The 18469-nt window shown below is 44.7% G+C and overlaps 1 protein-coding gene across 1 annotated transcript; it reads left to right on the top strand.

Annotated features, from left to right (window-relative positions):
* The first annotated feature begins 907 nt into the window (after nt 1–907).
* REST (RE1 silencing transcription factor) lies at nt 908–17197 on the top strand. The gene is made up of 3 exons (XM_041427892.1): nt 908–2582; nt 8658–8741; nt 11728–17197. The coding sequence occupies exons 1-3, from the start codon at nt 1682–1684 to the stop codon at nt 13428–13430; spliced, it is 2688 nt and encodes an 895-aa protein (XP_041283826.1). The 5' UTR covers nt 908–1681; the 3' UTR covers nt 13431–17197.
* Nucleotides 17198–18469: the final 1272 nt, after the last annotated feature.

Genomic DNA, 18469 nt, shown 5'->3' with positions numbered 1-18469 from the left:
TTGCAGCCAGTGAGTGCATGGCTGGGCTCAGCAAAAGCAACTTTTGGGGGTTTTCCCTGGTTTGGAACAATGAGGACAATCTATGGAGGTTTTGTGTCCTGTGGTTGTATGTGGCATTTTATGTTTTGAGAGCAATTTGGGTAGTTTAGTGGCCTAGACCATGGTGGAGCAGGGTTAATCACAGAATCAGTTAGGCTGGAAAAGACCTCTGTGGCCATTGAATCCAACCTTTCACCGAACACCACCATATCAGCTAGACCATGGCAAGAAGTGCCACATCCAGTCTTTCCTTAAACACCTCCAGAGACGATGACCACCTCCTGGGGCAGCCCATCCCAACGTCTAACCACGCTTTCCGTGACTAATATCTAACCTAAACCTCCCCTGGTGCAGCTTAGCTGGCACTAGCTGCCTGGGGGAAGAGATCGACCCCCATCTGGCACAATCTCCTTTCAGTTGCGTGTAGAGTGATAAGGTCACGCCGAGTCTTCTTTCCACCAGGCTACACACCCGGTTCTCTCCGCTGCTCCTCATTAGACTTGTGCTCGAAACCTTTCGCCAGCTTCGCTGCCTTCTCTGGACTTCACGAGGCGATCGTGAAGGCGATGCCGTGGGCATCGCCTCGAAGCCGGTCAGATCAGCGTTACCATCCCTGAACGGGACAAAGGAACTCACGGCAGCGGGGCCGGGCACGGACAAACTCCGCGGCCGCCAGCTCTGCCCCTGGGCACCAGCCCTCTCCTCGGGCGGCTGCCCCTTCCCCCTCGCACGCCGCCGCCCGGTGCCCCCGCCGCTGCCGGGTGACCCCGCTGGGCCCGGCCCCTCCTGCCGGGGGCGGGGGGCGGGCGCAGCCGCAGGCGCGGGGCCCAGGAGCAGGCCCGGGGCGCCGCTCGCTCCCCCTCCCGCGGACGGGCATCGGGTGGGCGCGGCCGCTGTGACCTTGCCGGTACCGAGGCGCTTCCTCCGCCCCGCGCCCCCGCACCGGCGCCGCTGCCCTGCTCTGCCCGCCGCGGGGGGAGGAGGAAGCCGGGCGTCCCCACCGGCCGGCGGCAGCGGGCGGGCCGGGGGCGGCGCGGGGAGGGCGCTTTGTGTGGGCAGGCAGAAAATGGCCGCATGCCTGTCAGGCAGGGAGGGAGGGAAGGAGGGAGGGTGGCGGGGGCACGGCCCGGCCCGGCTCCCCTGGCGGATGTGCGCCGGGCCGCGGGGAGGTCGCCGCAGGGCCGGGCCGCCCCCCTTTGTTGGCGGCCTTGGGCCCGGCGGGGCGCTTGGGGCGGGCGGCGGCCGGACAGGGGCACTCGGCCGAGCCCGGCCGCAGCACTCACCGCTGGCCCTGCGTCCCCGCCGGTGTCTGGCGTGGCGGGAGCCGCGGGGCCCGGCCCGGGGTCACTCACCTGTCCCGAGCCCCGCCTGGGCCCCGGGACCCCGTTGTCAGCGCCTCCCTGCCGGCCTCCGCACGGTGGGATCCCGCACCACACGTAGGGAAAAGCCCAACCGGCCATTGGGGCAAAGAACGAGACCCCCCAGCTCCGGGTTCTGCTTCCCTCTGCCCCAGCATCTCAGCAAAGAGCTTTAGTTTTTTGACGTTCCCCGGAGGGCTGCTTCGGCAGCACACAGCAGAGGAGACTTTTCCACACTCCGGTGCTTACAGGTGTTCCTTTTCTCTTCACACAGAATTACTGCCATGGCAACTCAAGTGCTGGGACAGTCTGGTGGGAACAGCCTCTTTCCCGGCAGTTCTAATATTGGCATGGCATTGTCCAATGACATGTATGACTTACAGGACCTTTCTAAAGCTGAGCTGGCAGCTCCTCAGCTTATTATGTTGGCAAATGTGGCCTTGACGGGAGAAGTTAGTGGCAACTGCTGTGATTACCTGGTTGGAGAAGAGAGACAAATGGCAGAACTGACAACGGTGGGGGACAGCAACTTCTCAGATAGCGATGGAGAGGGTATGGAAGATACCCAGGCTGCAGAGAGTGACCGTGAGGCACCTGAGAATGTGGAATTAAGCTCCCTTGAGGTTCCTAGTGTGGAAACTCAAGGTCCAGCTGCTTGTTCCCCTCCTAAGACTCCCAGTGTGGACAAAGATGCCTCACTGGAAGCACCGGGTACTCCAGAAAGCACAGAGGACAAGTGTAAGAGCTTGAAGAGCAAACCATTTCGTTGTAAGCCTTGCCAGTATGAGGCAGAGTCTGAAGAGGAGTTTGTGCATCATATCAGGGTTCACAGTGCTAAGAAGTTCTTTGTGGAAGAAAATGCAGAAAAGCAAGCACAGGTGAAGGAGTCTGATTCCTGCACTGCAGAAGAGGTGGATTTCTCTAAGGGCCCAATCCGTTGTGATCGCTGTGGCTATAACACTAACAGATATGATCACTATCTGGCTCACTTGAAGCACCACAACAAAGCAGGGGAAAATGAGAGAGTCTACAAGTGTACTATATGCACATACACTACTGTCAGTGAATATCACTGGAAAAAACACCTAAGAAATCATTTTCCCAGGAAAGTGTATACCTGCTCAGAGTGCTCCTATTTTTCAGACAGAAAGAATAATTATATTCAACACATTCGAACTCACACAGGTAAGTTTTTCATCTTGTTTTGACTGAAGTGCAGTAAGACTACTGAGAATCTGTGATAAATGAAGCAAGCAGAGTCTTTTTGCAAAGTTTGTTCTATTCTGATAAAGCTTTGTGCTCTCTTCTCTGGTGCTGCCAGGTTATAGCCTAGTGGAATTTGGTTTGAGTTCCAGTCTGCAGTCCTGGAGGACTGAGAAAGTGTCAGGTGCCCAAGAGGAGATGAAGGGCATTTTGTTTAGTAATTTTAAGCCAATTTTTTGAGGAAGGCATGACAAAGTGTACCTGTGATAATTGTCAGAGTCCACAACACCAAAACCTGATATAGTCTAAAACCAAAACAAGCAGGTTGATGCCTGAATCCCACATAGGTAGTTTTGAAAATGGTGTCTTTAGACTGAGCTGAAACTTGACTACAATGTAATTACAGAGAAGAAAGAGCTGACATATGCATGCAGAGGAGTCCTCCAGCATCCACGAAGTCAAAATAAGAGTTGAGCAGTGAATTAATTCCTTTTAATGCTCAGAGGCTTCATTTTTTCTAGGGCCTGCATCACTGCAGCAGCCAGAAGTAGACACACACTTCTGTTGCCCTATAGGAAGCCTTCCGGGGAGTCTGGCCTGATTTCCTGACTTTTTCTAACCTTGGTTTGTAATTGGAAGAGACAGTGTGAGGCCCCTTTTTCCCTGGTGTATAGCCAGTGGAATCAGAGGACTGCAGTGTTGCTGCCGTCCTGTGAGCTGGGCCCACAGGTGACTCAGGAAATACCTTGCTTTTCATCACAGAGCCTCACCACCCTCTCACACGGGGAGTTGTGACTAACCAAAACTCCTTTCCACGAGGGGTTATCGTAGCCATCTCACCCCTCTGGGCCATGGGGTACAGTTACTTGGCCTCCTGATCCCTTTTGTGGAAGTGAGAGGGAAATTCAGAGCTTCCTTGCTGCTTCTTAGAAGCTTTTATTTCCACTGTGTCAGGGCTTTTCTGTGAAGAGGGCTCACTTGCTAACCATCTTCTAGCATGCTCACCTGACTTGGTTCCCCTTTATTGCAGACTGTGCTGGCTGAGCAAAACACTGGGGAATTTCTCCTTTAAAGTCATGTTTTGTCACAGCAGTGGCATGAATGGTTTGGAGGTTTCAGTTCAGTTGTCTGCAGCTGTCTGGAAGGGGTGGGCACTCCGGAGACCTCGGGGCTGGGCTTGAGCTTCAGTGTGCAGGAGTTTGTGTTTGTTAGCTCACTTTAGTGTCTGCTTTGTTGGGGCTGGTAGGGTCTGCTGGGAATTTTAGTACTTTATTCTTTCCTAAGAATAGCTTCGTGCTGTTGTTTTGTGGATACCGTCAATTTCAAACTCAGTCCTGTCTAAATATTTTTTTTCTAAGCAAGTAAACAAAGTTTATTGTGAGAAGTATTAGGAAAATAGTGTTGTTTATCCTCCAGCTCATATTCTTTGTGTGGTTTGTAGGAGATAACAGGAAAGAGACCTAGTAAAAATGGCAAAATAGTAGGAAAAAACCTAAATGAATCTCGTGGGGAGCTCATGGCCAAATGTGAGCCACTGCTTTGGTTCCTGTCTAGTTTACATTTGCCTTAACTTTAAATTAATCTCTGCTTGTGTTTGTAGATGACATTAGGTCCCCCTTTCTGATTTCTGAAAGCACTTGTTGAGTTTTACAGGAACTAACCACGAAAGCATGTTTGCTGAGGAATTGCTCTGTTATCACTACATTTGACCAATTTACCAATGAACTGTATTAAACTTTTTAAAAAATCCAGTGTATCCAGATCCCCTTTTTCTCCTTTGAAGACAGTTGTGCAGGTTCTTTTTGTTACTGTAATTAAGCTGGAATGAGTGATTATGATTTCAACATGTTTTAGTCTACCCTTGTTGGTGTTTCTTTGCTACTTCACAACTACGTAGTTAAGTTCTTTCAGGCAGTTCTTGCTTGATTAAAAACTTCCAAATATGTTAGTAGAATGATTTAAGAATGTGCCTTGTTTCCAGTAACATTGGTTTTGTGGAGGAGAGTGTTAAAGCTGGAGTATTAGAAGAATGAATATGCTCCTGGCAGGTATATTTTATACACCAGGCTAAAAGTCTCTGCCAATACTAATGCATAATAAATTGCCTTAAAGAACACAAACAAAACCAGAATGCACAAAAAGTCCCACCAAACAACCCTCACCAAAAAAACCCTGAAAAACACCCACAGCTATTTTATAGTCAAAAGTATTTGCAGGCTGTTTACATAACAGTATTGAATTTAGTAAAAACTGGCTGAATGATACTAAAATAGCTTTGGATTGTAGTTTTCATTTAAAACTGAAAAAAATTTGTTGGTTAAATTAAATGGGATACATCTATCTGTCATTTTCTTCCTATTTTATGGGTTCAGAATATTAAAGAAGAAAGTTGGAATTGTTTGTTTCTTTGGTTTCCTTATTGCTAATAGGTTGAATAATTTTGGATACATGCTTTTCCTTCTCTCCTGTTTTTTTGTTCTTCATCAGACTTTTTTTGTGGGGGAAATGTCTCTTTGCAGTTAATTTGATTCTGTTGTATTAGAGCCATAGTTTTCTGAAACACTGACTGTATAGAGTAGAGTTTCACAGGATAAATGTGCTGCTGCTGCTGCTGGAGAAAGGCAGTCTCAATTTTCTACCTGTATCCTGAGACTAGTTGATTCAGCTCACTAAAATGGAGTAAAGGAGTAAAAATGCTCCCTTCCTCGTCCCCAGGCTGGTTTTCTGCTGGTTAGTGAACTTAGCTGCCTTACTAATAACACATGCAAATACCAGAGCACATGGTCAGGAGCAGGGAAGGGGGCAGCATGCTAGTACCTTGCATGATTGGGAAAAATACCAATCCTTGGCATGTTTGGGGACCACAGGAAGACAGGCAGAGGTTATCTGCCTGCCTGTTGTTGCTTGCATTCATGTTGAAAAGCAGGTGTCCCAGAACCTGCCCTGTGCTGAATATACCTTACAGCTTGTGACAGTGCTTGTGGGACAGGCTGCTGACAAATGTTGGTGACCTTGGGCAGAGGGGTGTTTCAGGGATCCTACAGATGGTCATAGGCTTGTCACCTGGGAAAACTACATCTGCAGGGGCCTATCTGCTGCCTGGGAGTGGCTGGCTGGAGGTGTTCAGGACAATCTATTCCTCTGCTGCATAGGCAGAAAGGACTCTTTGTGTCCGGGACAGATCTACCTGGGCTCCTTTGTGCTCATTAGACCTTTTAGACCAAGTTTTGACTTGATTTACCTGCTGGTTTTGGAGCTGTACTGTGTGCAAGACAGTGCAGCATTGCTCTCTTTATTTTGCTTGTTAGAAGAAATTTCTAGAAAACTTCATGGGGCTGAAGGGCTGTATAACTAAAACATCTGCTTCAGTCAGTCACAGTGTTCTGTGTCTAGTTTTGAACTGGTTTTGGTTTGGTTTGTGGTTGGTTTTTTTTTGTTTTTTTTTTTTTTAATTTAATTTTGGTTGTGAGAGGGAATCTTTCTTGCTTGCCACTCTGTTTGAAGTTTGATGGAAGCAGATTTGTTTCAAGCAGATGGGACTTGTAATGGCATTACAAAAAAAGGTTTTATCAAGAGGTTGTTGAGGAATACCTTTGGTGCAGGTAGCTCAGTGTGCAAGCTGCAGTTTGAGATCAGGTTTTGCCTAGGGTGAGGGCACACAGAGGCTGTGAGTTGCCAACCCTGTACCTTTGGTGCCAGCCAGATGGATGGACACTGAGAGACACAACAGGAGCCATGAGCTGCCAACCTTTTGGATAACAAAGCAGATGAAGACTGGGGAGGCCAGCAAGGTAGATGGACATGGAGAGGCTCAGCAGCAGGAACAGAAGACTGGGGAGGAAGAGTGTGTGCAGGTAGATTGTGAGGGTATAAAAGTGCAGGGGTTCCACTCTTGAGTCCTCTTTGGGGGCACCAGCTCCAGGTGTCTCTGTGCTACTGTGCCATGAGTAAATAGCTTTATGGAATGAGGCATCTGAGACTGCTGTGGGAAACCTGGGGACAAACTGGTAAGGAAACCTGGACTGACTGTGTGTGAGTGGGGTGTGCAGGGAATCATGGGGGGCACCTGTTGGAGCCACCCACCATGAAAGGGCTTCAGTCCCAGCAGTCTGGCCTTGGGAGTGTGACTCTTGAGAGTCTCCTGAATGGTCAGACGGGGAACTTTCCTTAACAAGATGGTCTTAAACTTGTATGCCGAAGTCAGTCTCCCTGTTCATTTGCACAGAGTTAAGTGCCTGCTTGAGCTTTGGCTAGATTGGGGCTTATTCTGTAAGTGTCTTTTGGAGAGGTTTTTTTTAATGGCTTGTTTGCATATAATGAAACAGCTTGTAAAACTACAATACAAATCCTTTAGGGAATAGTATTTGACAGAACAGCCTGTGCAATGCATTTAATTCTCAAGTGGCAATAACACATTTTAAATTAGTTGTGGTCATTATACTTAAATCTAGTGTGTTTTGTGGCTGTGCCTTATGTAAAAAAGACCATGAAAGAAAGCCTGTTTCACATTCCTGATGCTGTAGGGAACTTTACAGATATGAAATTTCAGATAATGGGAAGAAGATATGACTGAATATTCCAGGACCTTTGGCCACATATTTTTTAATTGTAAGGAGTCATTTAAAACCAAAACCATTTCTTTGGAAGAACCAAAAGGACTACCCCTCCCTTGAACATGACTTAATCTCATTGTGTGTATTGCACCAATCTCCTACCTTGTTTTAATTGGAAAGGGAGGGGAGTTGTGGTTGTTAGGGTGAATTTACCTTTAAACTGCTGATCTAATCAAGAACGATAGTCTAAATGTTTGATGGAAGGAAGAAATGTGGAATTAATCTGCATTACAAAGGCTGCTTCTACTGCTGTTTTGGCACAGGCCAGCAGCAGAGCCTCACATCACACACGGGCAGATGCAGATCTTTGCTGCTGCAGAGAGAGCTGTGCCTCTGAAAGTGAGCACATACCCTGTGTGCAGGGCTCTTGTGGATGTCCAGGTCTCTGTGATTTGGAGAGCACCTTGCTTGTATAGCTCATATGTAGCAAATTTATCAAAATGCTGTAGTGTAGTTCTGCCTATGATTTGAATAAATACTAGGACTAAGTAACTTCTTTTTCCCTTTTCAGCTTCACTCCTCTCTTCTCTTGTGGATGTCTGCCCAAGACTAAAAAGTGTTTGTAGGGAAGACAGTGTGCTAGCAGTTTGGGGCAAACACCCCAGGTGCTTATCCGGACCTGCCTAACATGTTAATTATAAACCTGCCTGCCTTTGTTTGGAGCTTGTCTTCACTTGAAAAAGATTTTCAAGTATCATTGTACTGATACAATTTTTAGCTACAATTACAAGCTGACTGTCCTCAGTGGAGATACAATTTATGACAGTTTAGTTTCCGTTAGTTCTCCAGAACCAGTAACTCTTCAGGCATGGGGTTTTGAGTCTTTGAAATAAATGTTTATGCTACACTTAAGCTTTTGCTAGCAACATAATTTCACTCAGGGCATCATGCTTTTCCATGCTGCAAGCTGTTTTCACTCTGCCAGTAAAACTTTGGAAGCAAAGACCTGCTCTGTCTGCACTTGTGTTCTGGTAAATGCAAGTCCATGTGGAATGGATGGTCATATCCCATCTTAATCCAAATGAAATATGGCGGTTTCAGGTAAGGTGTTAAGCAAAGCAAGAACATACATAGTTTCTTACAGGATCTTTTGTGCATCTGTTGGGAGTGTTGGGAGAAGATGCTGTAGGGAAGTCAGGTCTGGTGGCTTAAGGCTTACTAAAGTTGTCTGTCCTCATAATCCTTTGGCTGAGGTTACAGTTGACCCTAGGTGGACATTAGGATGTGCCTCTGTCAGTATCCTGCCCTTTTACTACCCTCATTCATAAGGCATGACACACTGTAGTGGTGTGGCTCAGGCATATGCTTTTCACTGTCCCTTTGCTGAGAGACAACACCCCTCAAATACAGTGTGAGGATCTGTGACAGCCTCCCCTGTGTGGCTTGGTAATCAAGTTTGGGAATCTGCTGCGTTTCAGTAACTACTCTGCTGTTTGTTTTGCAGGGGAGCGACCCTATCAATGTGCGATGTGTCCTTACTCCAGCTCTCAGAAGACCCATTTAACCAGGCACATGCGCACCCACTCAGGTTGGTACGGAGTGGCAGCAGTGTGACTGAGCAAAGAGGGGTGGCTCACAGTATCACAGTGTGGCTGCAGCTGGAGGTCAGACCCTGGCTCCAGAGGGGCCACCTAAAGCAGTCTGGCCAGTTCTGTGTGAGATGTCATCTTAGCCACTAAGGCCTGAGCTTTAGCTCCTTTTTTAATGGAAAAGGTTGTCTTGCTAAGGAATGCTAAATGTCATGAATAAAACTGACAATGGGAATATATCTTTTTATTTTTCAAGGTCTATTCTGATATTCATAGGGCTGCTCTAGTAGTCCTAGTAATCTAGTAATAGGTATAACATTTTGATGATATAGGAACAAAATCTTGTACACAGCTCTCATAGCTGAGTTCAAATCAGTGAAGCTGGGAACATTTTGAGTAGCTGAGAATCTCCTCTGTGGTGCTAGGATAGTGTCTCATCCAGGGGTTCTAAGGGAACCCTTAGCTTTTGTTTAGTATGACACAGGGATGTAAATTGGTGTCTGCTTATGGCGAGGAGACACAGGAGAAAAAGCAGACTCAGAGGATGTTCAGAAGTAACTCAGTCTTGTGGCACTAAAAACCAAATTAGCAATTTTCATTAGCCTGTATTTCCCATTGCTGGTCGTGAGCTGTGGTGTTACAAACATTTGCTCTCATAAATCTCTTTTTGAATGAATTAACAGCATTTTTGGGAGTTGTAACACCACAGACACAAGCATAGTCATCCTTTATGTCTCTCATAAGGGAGTTCAGATAGACCTGAGCCTGTGCTTTTGATTTGTTTTTGTAAAATCTGAATTGACCATCCCTAGGTGAATTCCTAGTGCTGGCAAACAGGAGTTGAAGTCTCCTGAACAGTAATTGTCTCAATTTCAATTGATGAGGCTTTTAATTGAAACCAGGAGACAGGCAGTTTTAAGTGTAGTGGAGGGGAGCTTGGGCCCATTAAAAATAGCCAGCTTTAAAATGACATGTCAGTATTTTGGTGCGAGAATATTGTGAATGTAGTATTCTGCTTTCAGAAACAAAAATAATATTTGGTTGAACCTCTGGTTTGCAAATGAACCACCAAATTTGCAAATGGTTTGGTCAGTACTGAACCTGGAAACCATTTCATGAACCTATTGCTCTGCCCTTAGTCTGTGAAAGGAAGTCTCAGCTCCAAAGGAGGTAAGGAGTAGCATCTGCCTGTGGCCCCTGCCTCAAAGGTCTCTGAGGGAAGGCATGACTTTTGCTATCAGGGGCCTTGTATTAATAGCTCTCCTAAATTTTGTTGTGTGTTTTGTTGCATTGCCCAGGCAGCTGCACCTTTTCTATGGCAATTTCTGGACTCCTGCCGTTGACAGGCTGACTGTTTAAGGCCCACGCGTGCTGTAGCTTTCTTCCCACATCAGACAGCAAATGGCAGTGGTTTAGAGCCTAATTTGCAGCTGTTTTTTAGCCATCTTGGTACATATCCTTTTCACCTGCACAATAAAACCCCAGGATTTAGTAGAGGCCATGGACACAAACTCTTCACATGCTATCTTTGAGTTACCCAGTTGCAGCTGCCTCTGAGCACTCCGTGCACTTAGAACAGCTTGTTCATGTGTATGTAAGAGAGGCTGTTCTTGTCCTCCCACAGTGCAGGACAGAGCTATTCTTTGAAGTGTAGGTGATAAAGGCTCTATACTTGGAGGAAGGATGAGCAATAAACACATCAAGCTTAAACTTGTAGAAAATGTCACCAGGAAGTGCGAGGAAAAAAGAAGGAAATAAAGTGGAGAGGGAGGGAATCAAAGTAGCTCTTCTTTAAATAATAAATAGATGCTGCAGTCCGATAATGATGAGATGATCTGGACTCTTAAACAATTGTCCTCCTGCTTCCTGCCAGGGAGGCAGCACAGCCTTTTCTAGCGTTTGTGAGGGTGTTGCAGATCTTGTGGTTAACGCACAAACATCTTCAGTGCAGGCTGGTTGGTCTCCTGAGTTGTGCCACAGAGCATGCTTGAGTATGGGCAGTGGCTTGCAGGGGTGGGAGAAGCACTATTGTATCATGAGCAGAAAGGACTGGAGTGGATTTTCAACATACTGAAGAAGTAGCATGCATTAGTTCTGCAGATCAGTTTTGAGACGCTGGTTCAGAGCTCAGGAGCATCCCAAATTCCTCAGCTAAATTGGCACATATACAGATGCTCCCAAAGTGTTTCTGGACTTGAGTTGTTGCACTGAAAGTGTTTTTCCTATTTGCTTTGATGTGTAAGGGGAAAGCTGCGTCTGCTGCAATTGCATGCACTAAGCAGAACATTTCAGGGACACTTCCACAGAAGTCATTACACTAATATAAATGCAGATTTCAATACTAACATGATGGCTGTGGGCTGCATTTGGTTGCCTTGCCAAGAGTAGCCTGCAGCCAGAGCACTGTGTGTTTGAGACACTAAAACAGTGAACAGAATTTTTTCAGAGGTAAAGATCATCTGGGCACCCCTTTCATGTTCTTAGGTTTTTGCTAACTTCTTTTCCCTCATTTCCTTTCAATGCAAACATGAAGTATGCTAAATCTGTATAAACTTGGACTTTTTTGAAACGTTTGTGTGAAACTGCTATTCATCAAATGTTACATTTCCATTTTTCTACAATGCATTCAATGGACCAGTTGGGTATGGATTCCATTTGCTAATATTACTGTAGAGAGATCTCTGCCGGTATGTATGCCTAGCCAGAACCTGTGACGTTGTTACTGCTTGTTTGGTTTTGGATCCCCTTCCTCCCAGCCCTCACTCCTTCTCTCTTTTTTTTTGTATTTTGTTCTTAGTGTCTTGTGAATGTGTTTGTGACTTGTGGATTTCTTATGTTGACTGCTTAATTTTAAAGGCGCATGGATAATTTTTTTTTATCCTTTTCAAGTTTCATATTTATATATCTGTATTAGTGGGAAGTAAGTGCCCCACAACTACCATACTTAATAATCACCATCATTCCCTTCCATCCTTCCTTTGTTAGGTGAGAAGCCATTCAAATGTGACCAGTGCAGCTACGTGGCCTCAAACCAGCACGAAGTGACTCGTCACGCGAGGCAAGTGCACAACGGGCCGAAGCCTCTGATCTGCCCGCACTGTAACTACAAAACCGCTGACCGCAGCAACTTCAAAAAGCACGTCGAGCTCCACATCAACCCGCGCCAGTTTCTCTGCCCTGTTTGTGATTATGCAGCGTCTAAAAAATGTAACCTGCAGTATCACATCAAGTCCAGGCATCCCGATTGTTCTGACATCACCATGGATGTCTCGAAGGTGAAGCTACGGACTAAAAAGAGCGAAGCTGACTTTTCTGAGAGCGGTAATGACAAAGTGGAGAAGGAACCAGCAAAAGGGGATTCAGCTGCAAAGAAAACGGAGAAAATTGTGAAGGTGGAGAAAAAAGATAATTCGGCAAAGGAAAAGAAGTCAGCAAGCAACGTTTCTGCAGGCCAGGTGACAACCAGAAGTCGGAAATCGGCTTCAGAAAATAAGGAGGTGGATATTAAAACTGAAAAAAGTACTGAGAAAACATGTAAAACAAAGAAGGTCAAAAGAAAGGCAGAGACTGAGGCAACTTCCTCAAAGCAAGAGCCTGCAAATGATACCTCAGTAGTAACAAAAAAGAAAAAGAAAGTGGAAGCTAAACCCAGAGACTGCCAGGAAGCTCAAAAAAGTGATGTTGCACCAGAGGAAGAGCCTAAAAAGCAAAATTCTTGCCTCAAGAAAAACAGAAAAAAGAAAGCTCTGAAAATAAAGCACAGTAAAAAAAGCAGTAAACTTGATCAGGAGAAGATTGAGGAAGAGGAGATGCCAGATGAGTATCCTATCACAGAGAAAGATGGAGGTGTGAAGCTGGGCACTGAGGGCAGTGACCAGAAGGAGCAAGATCCCACTGACACAGTGGCATTAAACAATGATGGTGGTCATGCTATCAGCGGGGAGAGCACTGATCCCACTGATCCCAAAGGAAACTGCATCCAAGGTCCAGGACAGCTTTGTCTGCCAGCTCAGGATGCAAACACAGAAGGTGAGGTAGAGGACCAAGAAATGCCTGCAGCAGTAGGAGAGACTGAAAACACTGGTGGTGCAAAAGAGGAGGAGAGGCAGGCGGACAAAGGGGAAGACGCTTGCTCTGAGGAATCTTCCCATGCAGCATCTTCTGAAAAAAGTGTGGATGTACTCATGGATGTGGTACCAGATCTGGCACCTGAGAAGGAGCCAGAGGAAACTGTGGCAGAAACTGAGGCTAACTCAAGCCTGATGGACCTGACCAAGAAATGCCTGCCAGCGACAGAGTCAGCAGGAGATGCTGTGCCAGTGCCTGTGCCCACGGAAGGGTGTACACAAAGCCCTAAAGTGGCTCTGTCCTTACCTCGGGATAACACAGTGAATGAATCTCAGGAAATGGATGAGGATGAGGGCATCCACAGCCACGAAGGCAGTGACATCAGTGACAACATATCAGAAGGAAGCGACGACTCGGGGTTAAATGGTGCTCGCTCTGTACCAGAGGAAACAAGTCCAAAGATGTCACAAGGAGCTCCGGACACCTCGGTGGCCAGGGAGAACTATGTGTGCATTTTTTGTGACCGCTCATTTAAAAAGGAGGGTGAATACAGCAAGCACCTCAACAGGCACTTAGTTAATGTGTATTATCTTGAGAAGGCAGCAAAAGGGCAGGAGTAGAAATAGCTGTGGTTTAGGGAATCTTCTTTTGTAAGATCTTACACAGCTTATGTAAAAATACTGTAGATTTTTTTTTTTAAGCACGGTTTGCTTTAGTGTCTGCATTGTTTGCTTTTTTGGTTTAGGGTTTTTTTTGAAGTTGAAAATATTTTTGACAACTTTATGTATCATGGTGAACTCATTAACTATTGGATCTCTTGATTAGAGAAAGCAGGTAGGGTGTATGAGGTTGTGTCCTATAAAGTCACTGTAAGCTTCTAGTCTATTAGCTTATGCAGCTCTTTTATAAACTGAGTTTTAGGAACAAGACTGGAGCTAACAATATACAAGTTGGATGTTTATAGAGCCACTGGCATAAGTTGCTTTTCGTTCTAGCAGCCAACTCTCTTTCTCTCCCTTTTTCCCTTTCCCTTTTTTTATTTTAGTTCTTTTCAATGTATCTTGATGTTCAAAGTGTTAAACTACTTGATGGTTTTTCTACCAGGAAGATAGCTTCTATTACATAAAGAGCACTTTGTAAAAGAAATCAAAGTTGGCTAGTGATGAACATAACTGTTTAAGCTAATTACAATTATGAACGTACATTTCAGATCCCCTAAGTGTGAATGATGAGCCAAAATTTGAGAGCAGTCCTTCCAACTTTTGATTGGAGAACCTCTGTCTTGATTAATATCTTAATCACTGATGTGTAATTGGCTTTTTTTGTGGGGGAGCAAGTTTGTTATTTTTAATTTCTGCTTTTTGTTTTTTGATTGTGCTTTAAGGGCTTAAAATGTTGCACTTGTTTTTGATTTTTACCTATGCAGTTTAATCTTCTAGGAATAGCGCTTGTGCAGTATATGTACACTTTATATATGCATGTTTGGTTTTGTATGTGTAAGTTCTTTATATTTGGAAATGTTCAGACTTGTTGCTTACTATGGGACAGTTTTCTGTGGCAGTTTTCTGTTCCTTACTGCAGATTTTTCTTGTTTTCCTGGGGTGTGATTAACTGTGCATGAAGTTGCTGAAATTATGAGCTGCTTGGCTATGTATTTTTGACTGTGTTTAGAATTGTAGAGTCCTTGAGCAAACGATACCAATGCAGTTCCAAAACACTTTCACAGGATTTGTTCTGTCATGGAAATGCCACTTCTGCTACTTTGAATACACATGCAGAGTAATAAATTCTGATTTATAATTTGGGATCACCAGACAGGAAAATAATCACTCTCAGTGGAAACAGTCTGCAGATTGTGCAAGTCTGGAATTTTTTTTTTTCCATTTTCATTTTTGTGGTGGACAGCAGTCAAATTTCATGAGCTTTAAAAAATAAATAGTAGCAGTGATATAATCTAACATCTCATACACAAAAAACCCAACGAACAAGTAAAGATGAATCAACTGGTAAGCAACAAACCTAGCATTTAAAATCTGAAGGAATTTCTGCTCCATATTAATTCAAGTTGCATTTAATAAAACCACCCTGTTTCCATGCAGAGAGAAACATGCAAGTTGTCAGATTGTCATCTCAGGTCTACATGTCATACCAGGAGTTTTTAATTCTAAACAGATTTCATTTCCAGCACACACAAATGCAAGAGAGATTGCATACCTAACTGCTTGTAGCCAACCAGTGGCAAAATGAAAACAAAATCCGAACCAGCAGGGAAGAAGCAAAACCCTCCAGGTCCCATCTGTGCACTCTTCTGACTGTCGTTAGCTGCCTTTCCAGTGGGAGCAGTTGGGGACAGCTCCAAAGAAGCAAACTGGGAGGCAGGTGTTACTTGGGGAGTAGAATTGAAGAGCTCAGACAGCATTTGTCAGAGCACTTTATTGCAAGTAACTCTCTCTGTGTAAGCTCTGGAATAAACCCCATTCTTCACTGTGTTGTCCCCACAGCATTTTCCCCTCCAAACAAACCCACTGCTGTGAATTAATTGAGAGCAACAATGCTACGTTGCTTCTGCTTTTGGGAGAGATTGGTAATAGGAGGCCAAAGATTTGAGAGGGAAGGCATCCCTCATGGCAGAAATAAGTTGTATAATGTATAGTGAGTTTCTGTTTGCATAGATAGTGTTCAATCCTTACCTTGGCTGTGACAATCATTGTCAACTCAAGATCAAGTTGCAACTATATTTATGTTAAACATTAAGAAAACAAACCTAGTTGAAATGTTTTCCTGAACTACTAGTTGTAATAGTTTTAGATGTATTTTTTTTTCTTCATAATAGTGTTTCTTTATATATAAATGTTGCCACCGTTTGTGAGTGATGTGAGCAGATGCTGGGAATTCCAGTACTGTGTAGAGGTTTAAAGCTCCCTTCCTATCCTTGTGAAGAGCCTTTGCCATTTTGTGAGAGACTTCAAGGACTTTAGCTATGTTCAAGTAAACTCATGGACTGGCCTGATGATTTTTTCCTGTTGTTTTTTTAATGAAAACAATTCTGTTGACTGACTTTAAAGTTCTCTCTGTGAGACAAAAGCAAAGGTGGTTCTCTGAAATACTGTGCTGCACATTTCTGTGAAGTGGTCAAGGTTTCAGTGCTTGATCTGACAAGAACTCTTCAAAGACAACACTTGGCTGGCTCCTCTTTGGCGGAGTTTCCTACCACAAGACGAGAAACTGAAAATAAATTATTAACATATTAAGAAGAAGAAAAGTTGATTTTTTTTCTGTCTGAGACCCATCAACAAGATCCTGAACTAGCTTATCTGAGTGCAGAACTGTGTTGGAATTCTCTGCAAGGTTTGGGATTATGTTACAGTAAAAAGGCAAGGATGTAATGCATTATGTTTATCTCAAAAGTTAGGCACTGCTAATATGAGTATTTTAGGGGGAGTGTGGGTCACGTAGCCCACCATATATGGTGGTCTTACATTGCTGTGTCTCCCTTTAAACAATGCCTTTTTTTTTTTTGTTTTTTTTTGGTCTTTTTCAATATTGTTAAATTATTTTGTGTTGGTTTTGCCAATGCTAGCATGTTTGTGTTTTTTGGCAATAATACCTGTATTTGTGTTCAACCTCCAATACGTGGTTGGAAGGATTAGCATGCTGATACATCCCTACACTGCCAGCCCTTGGTTGAGTCATGTGTTTTGGGCTTTCTCTGTATGAGTCTATACACTCAAACTAACTGCCCCGAAAAATGATCAAGAAATGGCTAGCTAGGCACCTGAAATCCATGGTTTGCAATTGTTGTTTCTGGATTTTCATGATCTAGGCTGGAACTTTAGTCATTTAAAGAAGAATGTTTAACAGCTGACAGGCCAGTTAAGATACAGTAAAGTCATTGATTTCAACTGATTTAATGTAGCTGAAAGGTATTAAATCAAATTCAAGAGTTTTCTTGAATGTCAGTTGTGTAGATATGTGGCATGCATATGATATTAACAGAATCCAAATAGCTAAAAAAATTGTTTTATGTGTACATATATTTTTCCCCCCTCTAAAATTACACTAGCTAACAAACTTTTGTAAGCTGGCATGGAAACATGTTTATGATGTTTAGTTGCACCATGTTTGATGCTTTTACAGTGCAATACTTGTATTCTCTGAATTAAACCAAAGGTAATTTTTTTTCATGCTCTCTACTGTAGTGCATGACAGTCTTTTCTGCGTTTGTAATAGATGTAAAACGAGCCAGATCGTACTTCCTGTTTTTACCTAAATCATGTATAAGAAGTCTTTTGTTCAAAATGTAGTATAAAGTTAAACTAAATTGCATTATATTAACCTTTACAAGTGTATTTTCCTAAGCATAGTTATGATTAAATAAACTTTATTAAGGAACGTGCAGCTTCTATCTTCCACTTATTAATGGCTGTTTTTAACGAGAGGCAGGAGCAGTGCCAGTGTCGTCGACAGAGCTCCTGAAGACCTCAAGCCAGGCAGGTGGTTCTGGGGGAGGCAGTACAGACACGCCAGACTTGACTGCAGACAGGGACAGTGGCTCCAGAAATATGTTCTTTTTCCTTTTCAGCATTTTGTTTTCATTTCCCTGCCCACTTTAGTGAGGACAGGGCACAAGGTGGGGACTGCATGCACATGGACAAGGTTCAAATGCAATGCTGAACCTGTTTGTGATTTGGAAGTGCACAATGGGCATGAAGGGCAATATTCTCTGCCACCACAGAAGTGCAGCTTGATGGAAGCTGTGGAATGTAAATTTGAGTTTCAGAGGTGATGCAGGGGACGGTGGGAATGTGGGATTGTGAGCCGTGCAGCTGTTACTCAGGCAGAGCAGGGTGCAGTGCTGCCGCAGGACATGGCCGTGGGGTGCAGAGGGGCAGGGCTGGCAGTGCCCAGACAAGGGACAGGCTTGGCTTGCTCCTCCTGTGGGCTGCATGTGAGCACTTTGTGGTATGGACAGGGACAGCAGTGGTGCCTCAGCCTGCCCACAGACTGCGAGGGAGATGTAAGAGTGTGGCACAGAGATGGCAGGGGCTGGGTACCTGAGTGCCTCTTTGCCTGTGCTGAGTTAATGATTTCAAACTGGATCAATAGGGGAGGCCCTGCCCTTTGTACCACCAGCTAGTGCTGCCCCCCACCCTCAGGAAGGTGTTCCCGGGACAAGCTGGCTTATCTAGAGAATCCAAGTGGGTTGGCAACCTGAGAGATCATTTTCCCTTAAACCTGCAGTCAGGTCACCCTTTGACTAGTTCCTTGCAAGTGGCAGAAAACCTGCTGTTTTTTTTTCCCAGTAGAAAACCAGGATAAAACCCGCTAGGCTGGAAACATGCTAAGAACCTGCTTTGTGCCAAGCTGGTTTTTAACAGAACCAGGTAGCCAAGCACAAGTGCATGGTTCTGCAGCACCTGGCAGGCCAGTGGGAGATCCTGTCCACAGAGTGAGCTGCCCAAAAGGTGAGTTGGCTTGCATGAGGGATGGCTTAGCTTCCTGATGGACTGTATGGGGAGAGAGCAAGCTCATGTCTTAATTCAGCTGCCTTATTCAGGCTTTGCTAATGCTCTGAAGGAGCTAAAATGCTAGGTTCCTGATTTTGGTTTGGTGCTTGTCTTTTGTTTGTTTTTAAAGCTTAGCCATGCTGACATAAATT

The sequence above is a fragment of the Onychostruthus taczanowskii genome, unplaced genomic scaffold, assembly GCF_017590055.1.
Source record: "Onychostruthus taczanowskii isolate IOZ18803 unplaced genomic scaffold, ASM1759005v1 scaffold12, whole genome shotgun sequence".
Taxonomy (NCBI): Eukaryota; Metazoa; Chordata; class Aves; order Passeriformes; family Passeridae; genus Onychostruthus; species Onychostruthus taczanowskii.
The sequence above is the reverse complement of the archived record's forward strand: the minus strand, read 5'-3'. Positions and strand labels throughout refer to the sequence as shown.